General features: G+C 39.0%; 1 protein-coding gene across 1 annotated transcript in view; it reads right to left on the reverse strand.

Moving 5' to 3' along the window:
- The window catches only part of LOC128697917 (mitochondrial ribonuclease P catalytic subunit-like), a 31,633-nt gene that overhangs the window by 13,010 nt on the left and 3,922 nt on the right, over window positions 1–14,701 (reverse strand). The window contains exons 4-7 of the mRNA XM_070099599.1: window positions 14,047–14,252; window positions 12,019–12,091; window positions 8,834–9,016; window positions 7,967–8,166 (exon numbers count right to left, since the gene is read on the reverse strand). Coding sequence (XP_069955700.1) covers window positions 7,967–8,166; window positions 8,834–9,016; window positions 12,019–12,091; window positions 14,047–14,252 — 662 coding nt within the window. The remainder of the gene's footprint in view (window positions 1–7,966; window positions 8,167–8,833; window positions 9,017–12,018; window positions 12,092–14,046; window positions 14,253–14,701) is intronic.

The raw sequence follows: 14,701 nt of genomic DNA on the forward strand, positions 1-14,701 counted from the left end.
ATGGGATTAGGTCAGGGGTTTCAAATAGAGTTAGAGCTAAAGAAGGAGTAGCAATAATGTTGAAGGATAAGCTATGGCAGGAAAAGAGGGACTATAAATGTATTAATTCAAGGATTATGTGGAGTAAAATAAAGATTGGATGTGAAAAGTGGGTTATAATAAGCGTGTATGCACCTGGAGAAGAGAGAAGTGTAGAGGAGAGAGAGAGATTTTGGGAAATGTTGAGTGAATGCGTGGGGAGTTTTGAATCAAGTGTGAGAGTAATGGTGGTTGGGGATTTTAATGCTAAAGTGGGTAAAAATGTTATGGAGGGAGTAGTAGGTAAATTTGGGGTGCCAGGGGTAAATGTAAATGGGGAGCCTTTAATTGAGCTATGTGTAGAAAGAAATTTGGTAATAAGTAATACATATTTTATGAAAAAGAGGATAAATAAATATACAAGGTATGATGTAGCACGTAATGAAAGTAGTTTATTAGATTATGTATTGGTGGATAAAAGGTTGATGGGTAGGCTCCAGGATGTACATGTTTATAGAGGGGCAACTGATATATCGGATCATTATTTAGTTGTAGCTACAGTTAGAGTAAGAGGTAGATGGGAAAAGAGGAAGGTGGCAACAACAAGTAAGAGGGAAGTGAAAGTGTATAAACTAAGGGAGGAGGAAGTTCGGGTGAGATATAAGCGACTATTGGCAGAAAGGTGGGCTAGTGCAAAGATGAGTAGTGGGGGGGTTGAAGAGGGTTGGAATAGTTTTAAAAATGCAGTATTAGAATGTGGGGCAGAAGTTTGTGGTTATAGGAGGGTGGGGGCAGGAGGAAAGAGGAGTGATTGGTGGAATGATGAAGTAAAGGGTGTGATAAAAGAGAAAAAGGTAGCTTATGAGAGGTTTTTACAAAGCAGAAGTGTTATAAGAAGAGCAGAGTATATGGAGAGTAAAAGAAAGGTAAAGAGAGTGGTGAGAGAGTGCAAAAGGAGAGCAGATGATAGAGTGGGAGAGGCACTGTCAAGAAATTTTAATGAAAATAAGAAAAAATTTTGGAGTGAGTTAAACAAGTTAAGAAAGCCTAGGGAAAATATGGATTTGTCAGTTAAAAACAGAGTAGGGGAGTTAGTAGATGGGGAGATGGAGGTATTGGGTAGATGGCGAGAATATTTTGAGGAACTTTTAAATGTTAAGGAAGAAACAGAGGCAGTAATTTCATGCACTGGTCAGGGAGGTATACCATCTTTTAGGAGTGAAGAAGAGCAGAATGTAAGTGTGGGGGAGGTACGTGAGGCATTACGTAAAATGAAAGGGGGTAAAGCAGCTGGAACTGATGGGATCATGACAGAAATGTTAAAAGCAGGGGGGGATATAGTGTTGGAGTGGTTGGTACTTTTGTTTAATAAATGTATGAAAGAGGGGAAGGTACCTAGGGATTGGCAGAGAGCATGTATAGTCCCTTTATATAAAGGGAAAGGGGACAAAAGAGACTGTAAAAATTATAGAGGAATAAGCTTACTGAGTATACCAGGAAAAGTGTACGGTAGGGTTATAATTGAAAGAATTAGAGGTAAGACAGAATGTAGGATTGCGGATGAGCAAGGAGGTTTTAGAGTGGGTAGGGGATGTGTAGATCAGGTGTTTACATTGAAGCATATATGTGAACAGTATTTAGATAAAGATAGGGAAGTTTTTATTGCATTTATGGATTTAGAAAAGGCATATGATAGAGTGGATAGAGGAGCAATGTGGCAGATGTTGCAAGTATATGGAATAGGTGGTAAGTTATTAAATGCTGTAAAGAGTTTTTATGAGGATAGTGAGGCTCAGGTTAGGGTGTGTAGAAGAGAGGGAGACTACTTCCCGGTAAAAGTAGGTCTTAGACAGGGATGTGTAATGTCACCATGGTTGTTTAATATATTTATAGATGGGGTTGTAAAGGAAGTAAATGCTAGGGTGTTTGGGAGAGGGGTGGGATTAAATTATGGGGAATCAAATTCAAAATGGGAATTGACACAGTTACTTTTTGCTGATGATACTGTGCTTATGGGAGATTCTAAAGAAAAATTGCAAAGGTTAGTGGATGAGTTTGGGAATGTGTGTAAAGGTAGAAAGTTGAAAGTGAACATAGAAAAGAGTAAGGTGATGAGGGTGTCAAATGATTTAGATAAAGAAAAATTGGATATCAAATTGGGGAGGAGGAGTATGGAAGAAGTGAATGTTTTCAGATACTTGGGAGTTGACGTGTCGGCGGATGGATTTATGAAGGATGAGGTTAATCATAGAATTGATGAGGGAAAAAAGGTGAGTGGTGCGTTGAGGTATATGTGGAGTCAAAAAACGTTATCTATGGAGGCAAAGAAGGGAATGTATGAAAGTATAGTAGTACCAACACTCTTATATGGGTGTGAAGCTTGGGTGGTAAATGCAGCAGCGAGGAGACGGTTGGAGGCAGCGGAGATGTCCTGTTTAAGGGCAATGTGTGGTGTAAATATTATGCAGAAAATTCGGAGTGTGGAAATTAGGAGAAGGTGTGGAGTTAATAAAAGTATTAGTCAGAGGGCAGAAGAGGGGTTGTTGAGGTGGTTTGGTCATTTAGAGAGAATGGATCACAGTAGAATGACATGGAAAGCATATAAATCTATAGGGGAAGGAAGGCGGGGTAGGGGTCGTCCTCGAAAGGGTTGGAGAGAGGGGGTAAAGGAGGTTTTGTGGGTAAGGGGCTTGGACTTCCAGCAAGCGTGCGTGAGCGTGTTAGATAGGAGTGAATGGAGACGAATGGTACTTGGGACCTGACGATCTGTTGGAGTGTGAGCAGGGTAATATTTAGTGAAGGGATTCAGGGAAACCGGTTATTTTCATATAGTCGGACTTGAGTCCTGGAAATGGGAAGTACAATGCCTGCACTTTAAAGGAGGGGTTTGGGATATTGGCAGTTTGGAGGGATATGTTGTGTATCTTTATATGTTTATGCTTCTAGACTGTTGTATTCTGAGCACCTCTGCAAAAACAGTGATAATGTGCGAGTGTGGTGAAAGTGTTGAATGATGATGAAAGTATTTTCTTTTTGGGGATTTTCTTTCTTTTTTGGGTCACCCTGCCTCGGTGGGAGACGGCCGACTTGTTGAAAAAAAAAAAAAAAAAAAAAAATATATATATATATATATATATAATTTTTATTTTTTTATTATCACACTGGCCGATTCCCACCAGGGCAGGGTGGCCCGAAAAAGAAAAACTTTCACCATCATTCACTCCATCACTGTCTTGCCAGAAGGGTGCTTTACACTACAGTTTTTAAACTGCAACATTAACACCCCCCCTTCAGAGTGCAGGCACTGTACTTCCCATCTCCAGGACTCAAGTCCGGCCTGCCGGTTTCCCTGAACCCCTTCATAAATGTTACTTTGCTCACACTCCAACAGCACGTCAAGTATTAAAAACCATTCGTCTCCATTCACTCCTATCAAACACGCTCACGCACGCCTGCTGGAAGTCCAAGCCCCTCGCACACAAAACCTCCTTTACCCCCTCCCTCCAACCTTTCCTAGGCCGACCCCTACCCCGCCTTCCTTCCACTACAGACTGATACACTCTTGAAGTCATTCTGTTTCGCTCCATTCTCTCTACATGTCCGAACCACCTCAACAACCCTTCCTCAGCCCTCTGGACAACAGTTTTGGTAATCCCGCACCTCCTCCTAACTTCCAAACTATGAATTCTCTGCATTATATTCACACCACACATTGCCCTCAGACATGACATCTCCACTGCCTCCAGCCTTCTCCTCGCTGCAACATTCATCACCCATGCTTCACACCCATATAAGAGTGTTGGTAAAACTATACTCTCATACATTCCCCTCTTTGCCTCCAAGGGCAAAGTTCTTTGTCTCCACAGACTCCTAAGTGCACCACTCACCCTTTTCCCCTCATCAATTCTATGATTCACCTCATCCTTCATAGACCCATCCGCCGACACGTCCACTCCCAAATATCTGAATACATTCACCTCCTCCATACTCTCTCCCTCCAATCTGATATCCAATCTTTCATCACCTAATATTTTTGTTATCCTCATAACCTTACTCTTTCCTGTATTCACTTTTAATTTTCTTCTTTTGCACACCCTACCAAATTCATCCACCAATCTCTGCAACTTCTCTTCAGAATCTCCCAAGAGCACAGTGTCATCAGCAAAGAGCAACTGTGACAACTCCCACTTTATGTGTGATTCCTTATCTTTTAACTCCACGCCTCTTGTCAAGACCCTCGCATTTACTTCTCTTACAACCCCATCTATAGATATATTAAACAACCATGGTGACATATATATATATATATATATATATATATATATATATATATATATATATATATATATATATATATATATATATATATATTATATATATAGTATATATATATATATATATATATATATATATATATATATATATATATATATATATATATATATATATAGTTATATATATATATATATATATATATATATATATATATATATATATATATATATATATTTATATATATATATATATATATATATATATATATATATATATATATATATATATATATATATATATATATATATATATGCAAAACAACCACTCTGAAAGAATAGAGAAATTCCAAGCGCTTTCGTGACTACTCACATTATCAAGGAACTATCTATCTATATATATATATATATATATATATATATATATATATATATATATATATATATATATATATATATATATATATATATATTTTTTTTTTTTTTTTCAACAAGTCGGCCGTGGTTTTTCGTAATTAATCCGTTCCTGGAGCCGTTACTATAAACGAAATTTACGATTTACGAATCAATTTTCCCCATAAGAAATAATGTAAATACAATTAATCCGTTCCTGACACCCAGAAGTATTAAAACAAAAAAAAATTTAACATGAAATATACATGTAGTACATAAACAATGCAATGGGAAATGATGAATGAAACATTAACAGCATAACACTTACCTTTATTGGAGATTCTTCTTAGTGTATGGGAGACTGGAGGAGGAGAGAGAGTGGATTGTTTATAGTTTGGAAGGGGAATCCCCTTCCATCAACACCTCAGGTACCATTTGCTTTTCTGGGGTTGCTTCTCTTCTCTGTTTCTTAATGCCATTAGGACCACCTTGAGAGTCACTGGAGTCCTGTCTCACAAAATAACTGTGGAGAGAGCTCTGTTTCTGGCGTCTCTTTAACACTTCCCTAAAATGGCCCAAGACTTTGTCACTGTACATGTTGCCAACCTGGCTTGCAACAACCTTGTTAGGGTGATGTTTCTCCATAAAGCTTTCCATCTTACCCCACATAGTAAAAATCTCTAATTTCTGAAGAAGGCACCTTCTTCCATCTCTCTTCCTCCTCCTCTGCAGCAAGATTCTGAGCTGCGATGTGTTGCTCTTCCTGCTGAAGCTCTTGCAGCTTCTCAGTGGTGAGCTCTTCATTGTGGTCTTCCACCAATTCTTCCACATCCTCCAAACTCACATCCAACTCCATGGAACTCCCCAGTGCCACAATTGATTTTACAACAGACATAGGCTCATTAGGGTCAGTCCCAAATTCTTCAAAATCCCTCTTGTCGACACAATCTGGCCACAATTTTCTCCAGGCAGAGTTCAAAGTCCTGGTAGTCACTCCCTCCCAAGCCATACCTATAAGGGTTATGCAGTGGAGGATGCTGAAGTGTTCTCTCCAAAATTCCTTTAGGGTCAAGTGAGTGTCTGTGGTCACAGTCAAGCACCTGTGAAACACTGCTTTTGTGTAGAGTTTTTGGAAGTTTGCAATAACCTGCTGGTCCATGGGTTGGAGGAGAGGAGTGGTATTCGGAGGCAAGAACTTTACTGTGATGAACCCAAACTCCTCGAAAATTAGGTCATCCAAGTTTGGAGGATGAGCAGGTGCATTGTCCATTACTAGCAGGCACTTGAGATCCAATTTCTTTTCCAGGAGATACTCCTTTACACTAGGGCCAAACACTTCATTGAACCACTCGACGAAAATTTCCCTCGTGACCCATGCCTTACTATTAGATTTCCAAAACACAATTTACTCTTCATAACATTGTTTTTCCTGAACACTCTGGGATTTTCAGAATGGTACACTAGTAATGGCTTCACTTTTAAATCCCCACTAGCATTAGCACAGAACATTAGCGTCAGCCTGTCTTTCATAGGCTTGTGTCCTGGCATTGCCTTTTCCTCTTGTGTAATGAAGGTCCTCTTTGGCATTTTCTTCCAAAAGAGGCCTGTTTTGTCACAATTGAACACTTGTTCAGGTTTCAGTCCTTCAGCCTCTATGTACTCCTGGAATTCATGCACATATTTTTCAGCCGCCTTGTGGTCTGAACTGGCAGCCTCACCATGCCTTACCACACTGTGTATCCCAGTATGGTTCTTAAATCTCTCAAACCAGCCTTTGCTGGCCTTAAATTCACTCACTTCACCACTATTTGCAGGCAATTTCTTTACCAAATCTTCATGCAACTGCCTAGCCTTTTCACAAATAATCGAAGTCATAAGAGTATCTCCTGCTAATTGTTTCTCATTTATCCACACCAATAATAACTTCTCAACCTCTTCCAGTACTGGTGATCTCATTTTTGTCAGCATAGTTACTCCCTTTGCAACAACAGCATCCTTTATTTCATTTTTCTTGGCCACTATGGAACATAAGGTTGTGTAGGGTTTCTTATACATCCTGGACAGTTCGGCCACACTTGTACCACTTTCATATTGTTCAATGATGGTTTTCTTAAATTCAATCGTATTTCTCACCTTCTTTACCACAGGCTTGGCACTAGGAGCTTTCTTTGGAGCCATGGTACCTTATTTAGTACTTGCAAGCACTAAAATAAATGGAATATTATGAAATATTTTGCTGGAGCACGTGAGGGGACCTTCGCTCACTTGTAAACAATGCCAGACTGGCTGCCGCCCCGGCTCACGCAGTGGGTACGCATCCCGGATGAACTACGACTCGCAAGTCAACCTATGAAAAGCGAGTCCATGTTTATACGAAAATACCCCTATGATTGGCGAATTTATGATTGCCGGGAACTACGAAAAGCGGGGGACCACTGTATATACGTATATACCCTCTGTGTCATGCAAGATTTCAGGTACGTCTTGCTACTTCTTCTTACACTTAGGTCACACTACACATACATGTGTACAAGCATATATATATATACACCCCTCTGGGTTTTCTTCTATTTTCTTTCTAGTGCTTGTTCTTGTTTATTTCCTCTTATCTCCATGGAGAAGTGGAACAGAATTCTTCCTCCGTAAGCCATACGTGTCATAAGAGGCGACTAAAATGCCGGGAGCAAGGGGCCAGTAACCCCTTCTCCTGTACAAATTACTAAATTTAAAAAGAAAAACTTTCATTTTTCTTTTTAAAGAAAAACTTTCGTTTTTCTTTTTGGGCCACCCTGCCTTGGTGGGATACAGCCGGTTTTTTGGAAAAAAAAAAAAACTCTGTGTCCTTGTGATGTTTGTAACAGTATGACAAAGACCTGGAAAGCAAAACATTGCCACAATAAAATGTCACATTAGTTGCATCTGTGTCCATTTACCTAACATTCACTAATGTGAACATTAAAATGGTATAAAATACGTTTCATAATAAAGATACCTAACTGTTGCATATGTGTCTTACCTAACAACATTCACTAATGTAGCTTTTGCACAAAGTTTATCATTTAAGAATCACTGCTTTCTCAGGAGTGTAGGTCAGGAGTGTAGGTCAGGAGTGTAGGTCAGGAGTGTAGGTCAGGAGTGCAGGTCAGGAGTGCAGGTCAGGAGTGTAGGTCAGGAGTGCAGGTCAGGAGTGCAGGTCAAGAGTGCAGGTTAAAACACAGTATGAGAAATCATTGCTCTAAAGAAAAATAAATGAATCTTATAAAACAATATGTTAGAATACTCACAAATTATTGAGGGTGTATAAAATCACATTTTTTTCGTTCTTGAATAAACCTGGTCGTGGACGGGGCCATGGGGGTGTTGATCCCCGTAATGTTCCCCAGGTAGGTGGATCTCTAGGCATCCAGGCATTCATGTGATTTCGTCCAATAACTAATATACGACCCTCAACATTTCTCTCAAGTTTCACAATCAAATCTCTCAGCTGTATAAGAAAACAATGTGTTCTGTATTCTACTAGACCTGTCAATTAGTGTTTTACTTTTTTTCCAGTTATCATACTATACAACTTTAAAAAAAAATATTCCGCAATAAATATGCAAACATAAAATTACAATGCATCTTATACATTTACTGATTTTTTCCTCAATACAATTATTATCACAGTGCAGTGTGAACTGTTCACTTATCTGCTGCATATATCCATTTAATCCTCATATTTTTTTCTAAAATCTTTATTATAGAACATTTTTTTTTTCAACAAATCGGCCGTCTCCCACTGAGGCAGGGTGACCCAAAAAAGAAAGAAAATCCCCAAAAAGAAAATACTTTCATCATCATTCAACACTTTCACCACACTCACACATTATCACTGTTTTCGCAGAGGCGCTCAGAACACAACAGTTTAGAAGCATATACGTATAAAGATACACAACATATCCCTCCAAACCGCCAATATCCCAAACCCCTTCTTTAAAGTGCAGGCATTGTACTTCCCATTTCCAGGACTCAAGTCCGACTATATGAAAATAACCGGTTTCCCCGAATCCCTTCACTAAATATTACCCTGCTCACATTCGTCTCCATTCACTCCTATCTAACACGCTGATGCACGCATATATACGTACATATACTTACATGCATATACTTACAAAATTAACACGTTTGCCAGGTGTGCTATTAATCAAACCAGATGAATATGATGCATTAAGACCATCGACTACAGTTGTGAAAGGTTTGTGTTTGTCTACAAACTCTTGAAAGATCTTCCATTCTTTGGGGCTAGTTGAAAGAAAAATGTCTGATCCATGTAGGACTCGGGGCATAAACTCTTTCTGTGTGAAAAGAGAAAGAAGTACAGTTATTAGATTATGGCACTACCCTAAATATAACAATTTAGAGCAATAAGATAGGTGGAAATAATAAGACTAATGTACTACCTGTATTCATAAGCAGCACAAAACTGAAGAGGGTCATCTATGCAAAGTGGAAGAAGAAAATACACAGGAAAAGAGAAGTAGGTGTAGGATACATCAAGCAATTAGGGGGTAAGGAAAAAATAAGATGAATGTAGTGAACAAAGATAAGGTACTTGTAATACATCAGTCCGATAAAATACATGTACCAAAGACAGCATCAGAGATGAGGGATTACAATAAACATGATAGGGTAGGAAGAGAGGGGCTGAAAATAAAGACAACATGCTTAAAAAAAAAAAAAAAAAAAAAAAAAAAAGACAGCTATAAGCCCAGATGTAGTTGTATAGATAACAGCTTTGTGGTTTGTCATCGTGGATTACTGATAATGTGATCTTGAATGTTATTTTTATTTTATTAACACATTGGCCAATTCTCACCAAGGCAGGGTGGCCTGAAAAAGAAAAACTATCATCATCATTCACTCCATCACTGTCTTGCCAGAGGGGTGCTTACACTACAGTTATAAAACTGCAACATTAACACCCCTCCTTCAGAGTGCAGACACTGTACTTCCCATCTCCAGGACTCGAGTCCAGCCTGCCAGTTTTCCTGAATCCCTTCATAAATGTTACTTTGTTCACACTCCAATAGCACGTCAAGTACTAAAAACCATTTGCCTCCATTCACTCCAATCAAATACGCTCACGCATGCTTGCTGGAAGTCCAAGCCCCTCGCATACAAAACCTCCTTTATCCCCTCCCTCCAACCTTTCCTAGGTCGACCCCTACCCCGCCTTCCCTCCACTACAGATTTATACACTCTCGAAGTCATTCTGTTTTGTTTCATTCTCTCTACATGTCCAAACCACCTCAACAACCCCTCCTAAGCCCTCTGGATAATAGTTTTGGTAATCCCACACCTTCTTCTAATTTCCAAGCTACGAATTCTCTGCATTGTATTCACACCACACATTGCCCTCAGACATGACATCTCCACTGCCTCCAACCTTCTCCTCGTTGCAACATTCATCACCCATGCTTCACACCCATATAGGAGTGTTGGTATAACTAAACTCACATGCATTCCCCTCTTTGCTTCCATGGACAAAGTTCTTTGTCTCCACAGACTCCTAAGTGCACCACTCACCCTTTTCCCCTCATCAATTCTATGATTCACCTCATCCTTCATAGACCCATCTGCTGACAAGTCCACTCCTAAATATCTGAATACATTCACCTCCTCCATATTCTCTCCCTCCAATCTGATATCCAATCTTTCATCACCTAATCTTTTTGTTATCCTCATCACCTTACTCTTTCCTATATTCATTTTTAGTTTTCTTCTTTTACATACCCTACTAAATTCATCCACCAACTTCTGTAACTTCTCTTCAGAATCTCCCAAAAGCACAGTGTCATCAGCAAAGAGCAACTGTGACAACTCCCACTTTGTGTTTGATTCTTTATCTTTTAACTCCACACCTCTTGCCAAGACCTTCGCATTCACTTCTCTTACAACCCCATCTACAAATATACTGAACAGCCACAGTATTGGGTGAAAATTAAGTACATAATAGTCTGAAATGATTAGCTAAAGGAAATTAAATGGTTTCAAACCTCTGCAAGTTCATTCTCCAAAAGAACAAAAGGACTAGGAACCTAGCTGGAAATGTTGCTGTGTTTACTAAAGATGTGAAGAAACTAGCACTGTATTCGAACCACAAAGAATCGAAAGACTGGATCATTGCAGTACACTGTGAAAAATCACAAAAGACAGCAAGAAATAAGGTAGACATTGTAGCAATAGGGAAAATAGAGAATACTACTTAACAGTGAAAATATTAGCAGGTTGCAATAAGTTCTTTCCTTCCTTTCAACAAACTGGCCATATCCCACCAAGGCAGGGAGGCCTAAAAAGAAAAACAAAAGTTTCTCTTTTTAACTTTAGTAATGTATACAGGAGAAGGGGTTATTAGCCCCTTGCTCCTGGAACGTTAATCGCCTCTTATGACACGCATGGCTTATGGAGGAAAATTCTGTTCCATTTTCCCATTGAGATAAGAGGAAATAAACAAGAACAAGAACTACTAAGAAAATAGTAGAAACCCCAGAGGAGCATATGTATACATATATATATATATATATGCTTGCACATGCATGTGTAGTGTGACCTAAGTGTAAGAAGTAGTAGCAAGATGTACCCAAAATCCTGCATGTTTAAGAGACAGAAAAAAAGACACCAGAAATCTTACCATCATGTAAAACAATTACAGGCTTCCATTTTACACTCACTTGGCAGGAGGGTAATACCTCCCTGGGCAGTTGCTGTCTACTAACCTACTATCTACAACTATCAATTTTCAAAGGTGAAAATTACTTTGAGTTACAGCACAGTAGTGTACTTTCAATTTTGCTGATATTTTGCTGTCTGTCTTCCTCTCTTCCTCAACCCTGACACTACACCTTTCATCACAGGATAGCCACAAGGATGACCCTTTTGGTCGGTGGAGGTGACAACTCTATATATGTTACCTAGTACTCTGGCGCCTTACCAGCAGCCAGAGTACTAGCTAATATTGCCTGCTGGCTCACTGAAGGAGTGTAAGCCACCACACCACAACAAGGCTGCTGCCACAGGAAGTTGAGAGGGAAGGAGGAACGAAGTGGGTTAACCAAGTATCCTCGAGATACATCAATCTTAATCACCCAGGTATCCTCGAGATACATCAATCTTAATCACAGACCACACTGGAGAGCCAGCCATAGATTTATAAACTGCACAGGATATTTTAATTGAAAAAAAAAAAAAAAACTTACATTACTGTACTTGATAAGCCACACTTCTGAGAAGAAAAAAAATCCATTCATAGTAGATTATGATTAAGTGAATAAATAATCATTATTGTTGTTTTGTTTACCTGTAATTGTTTAAATTCCTCTTCATCAAGTTCAGGACTCTTCAGCTGACCTCCACATGCTGGACATTTACCACTGAAACACAAATCAAACTGGAGAATGTATTTTGTTTATGGCGAGAATATTTTGAGGAACTTTTAAATGTCGACGAAGAAAGGGAGGCGGTAATTTCATGCACTGGCCAGGGAGGTATACCATCTTTTAGGAGTGATGAAGAGCAGGATGTGAGTGTGGGGGAGGTGCATGAGGCATTACGTAGAATGAAAGGGGGTAAAGCAGCTGGAACTGACGGGATCATGACAGAATGTTAAAAGCAGGTGGAGACATAGTGTTGGAGTGGTTGGTATTTTTGTTTAATAAATGTATGAAAGAGGAGAAGGTACCTAGGGATTGGTAGAGAGCATGTATAGTCCCAGGAAGGATATAGGAAAGCACTGGTTTGGTAATAGAGTCGTGGATGAGTGGAACAAACTCCCAAGTACGGTTATTGAGGCTAAAACGTTGTGTAGTTTTAAAAATAGGTTAGATAAATACATGAGTGGGTGTGGGTGGGTGTGAGTTGGACCCGACTAGCTTGTGCTGCTGGGTCTGGCGCCGTGCTCCTTCCTTGAGTGGAGGTGACCAGACTGGGTGGGTCATTGGACTAATCCGAGGGGGGGGACATGGACCTGCTCCGCATGGGTCAGTAGGCCTGTTGCAGTGTTCCTTCATTCTCATGTTCTTATATAAAGGGAAACTGGTTATTTTTATATAGCCGGACTTAAGTCCTGGAAATGGGAAATACAATGCCTGCACTCTAAAGGAGGGGTTCAGGACATTAGCAGTTTGGAGGGATATGTTGTGTATCTTTATACGTATATACTTCTAAACTGTTGTATTCTGAGCACCTCTGCAAAAACAGTGATTATGTGTGAGTGAGGTGAAATTATTGAATGATGATGAAAGTATTTTCTTTTTGGGGATTTTCTTTCTTTTTGGGTCACCCTGCCTCGGTGGGAGATGGCCGACTTGTTAAAAAAAAAAAAAAAAAAAAAAAACTTCTAAACTTATAGGTAGTAGGTTGGTAGACAGCAACCACCCAGGGAGGTACTACCGTCCTGCCAAGTGAGTGTGAAACGAAAGCCTGTAATTGTTTTACATGATGGTAGGATTGCTGGTGTCTTTTTATTCTGTCTCATACACATGCAAGATTTCAGGTACGTCTTGCTACTTCTACTTACAGTTCTACTACACATACATGTACAAACATATATATACACACCCCTCTGGGTTTTCTTCTGTTTTCTTTCTAGTTCTTGTTCCTGTTTATTTCCTCTTATCTCCATGGGGAAGTGGAACAGAATTCTTCCTCCCTAAGCCATGTGTGTTGTAAGAGGCGACTAAAATGCCGGGAGCAAGGGGCTAGTAACCTCTTCTCCTGTATATATTACTAAATGTAAAAGGAGAAACTTTCGTTTTTCCTTTTGGGCTACCCTGCCTTGGTGGGATACAGCCGGTGTGTTGAAAGAAAAGAAGACTTCTAAACTGTTGTATTCTGAGCACCTCTGCAAAAACAGTGATTATGTGTGAGTGAGGTGAAAGTGTTGAATGATGATGAAAGTATTTTCTTTTTGGGGATTTTCTTTCTTTTTGGGTCACCCTGCCTCGGAGGGAGACAGCCGACTTGTTATAAAAAAAAAAAAAAAATCTGATTCTGGAAAAAAAGTAGGTTTTAGGGGTTATTTTCCCTGGACAATATTATACAAAAGTATAAACAGTAAATTTATTAACAGGGCTTGCTAGACAGATATTATATTGGTATTAAACACTATTATTACCAGTAGGTTTATGTTTACAAAGGATAGATATATACAGTATATACTTACATACACAGTATGTATGGTGAGATAAAATTTAGAAAGCATTAATATTTAAAGAACACATGAAATAAGTATATATTATGACAATATTACTACATTAGTGTTAAGTACTAAATCCATAAATCATACAGCACTGTTGCTAAAATATATAGCCACTAGCTTTATATTCACCTTGAGGGTATCGTCACATAGCTGCTAAACCAAGCTAAGTGTTCTTTATACATTAAGTCAATCTCCTGAATAACAGGCAGTGTAGGAAAAATTTCATATGTAGCAAGTTTGTGAAACAGAGTTTCCATCATTGCCTTCTTCTCTTCAGTTGTTTTAAGAGCAGTGCACTGTTTGACCCATTCCAAGAACACCTGATCCGTGGGTAACTGTAACAAATGAAATAAGGGAATATAATAGTGGATATGACTCACAAAATCGTAATGACACAACTGCAAACAAACCATCATACAGGTGGGAATTGAACTCATGGCTCACTAGCAGTGAGTTCAATTCCCACCCGTAGTGTGGTTTATAGTGGATATAATAAAGCACCTTATGTCATCTGGCAGTTTTCTGAACTATCAACTCCTAAGATGCAAGTTCAGTTTAACATAAATCAAGATGGAATGGCTTACTTGTCTGCAGCAAACTTCAAACCTGTCACTTCTAGGTTAAAGCTTGGCATAGTGTAATTACTATACATGTAGTATGATTGGTACAACCTTCATTATTTCATGTGCTGAATGAGCAAGATTAATACGAGTCTTGCAATCAGTAATATCGCTCTGAATGTTGCTCCCTTGTAAAATGAAAATTAAGTAAATTTCTCATTCAA

The sequence above is a fragment of the Cherax quadricarinatus genome, chromosome 68 (genome assembly GCF_038502225.1).
Source record: "Cherax quadricarinatus isolate ZL_2023a chromosome 68, ASM3850222v1, whole genome shotgun sequence".
NCBI classification, from domain to species: Eukaryota; Metazoa; Arthropoda; class Malacostraca; order Decapoda; family Parastacidae; genus Cherax; species Cherax quadricarinatus.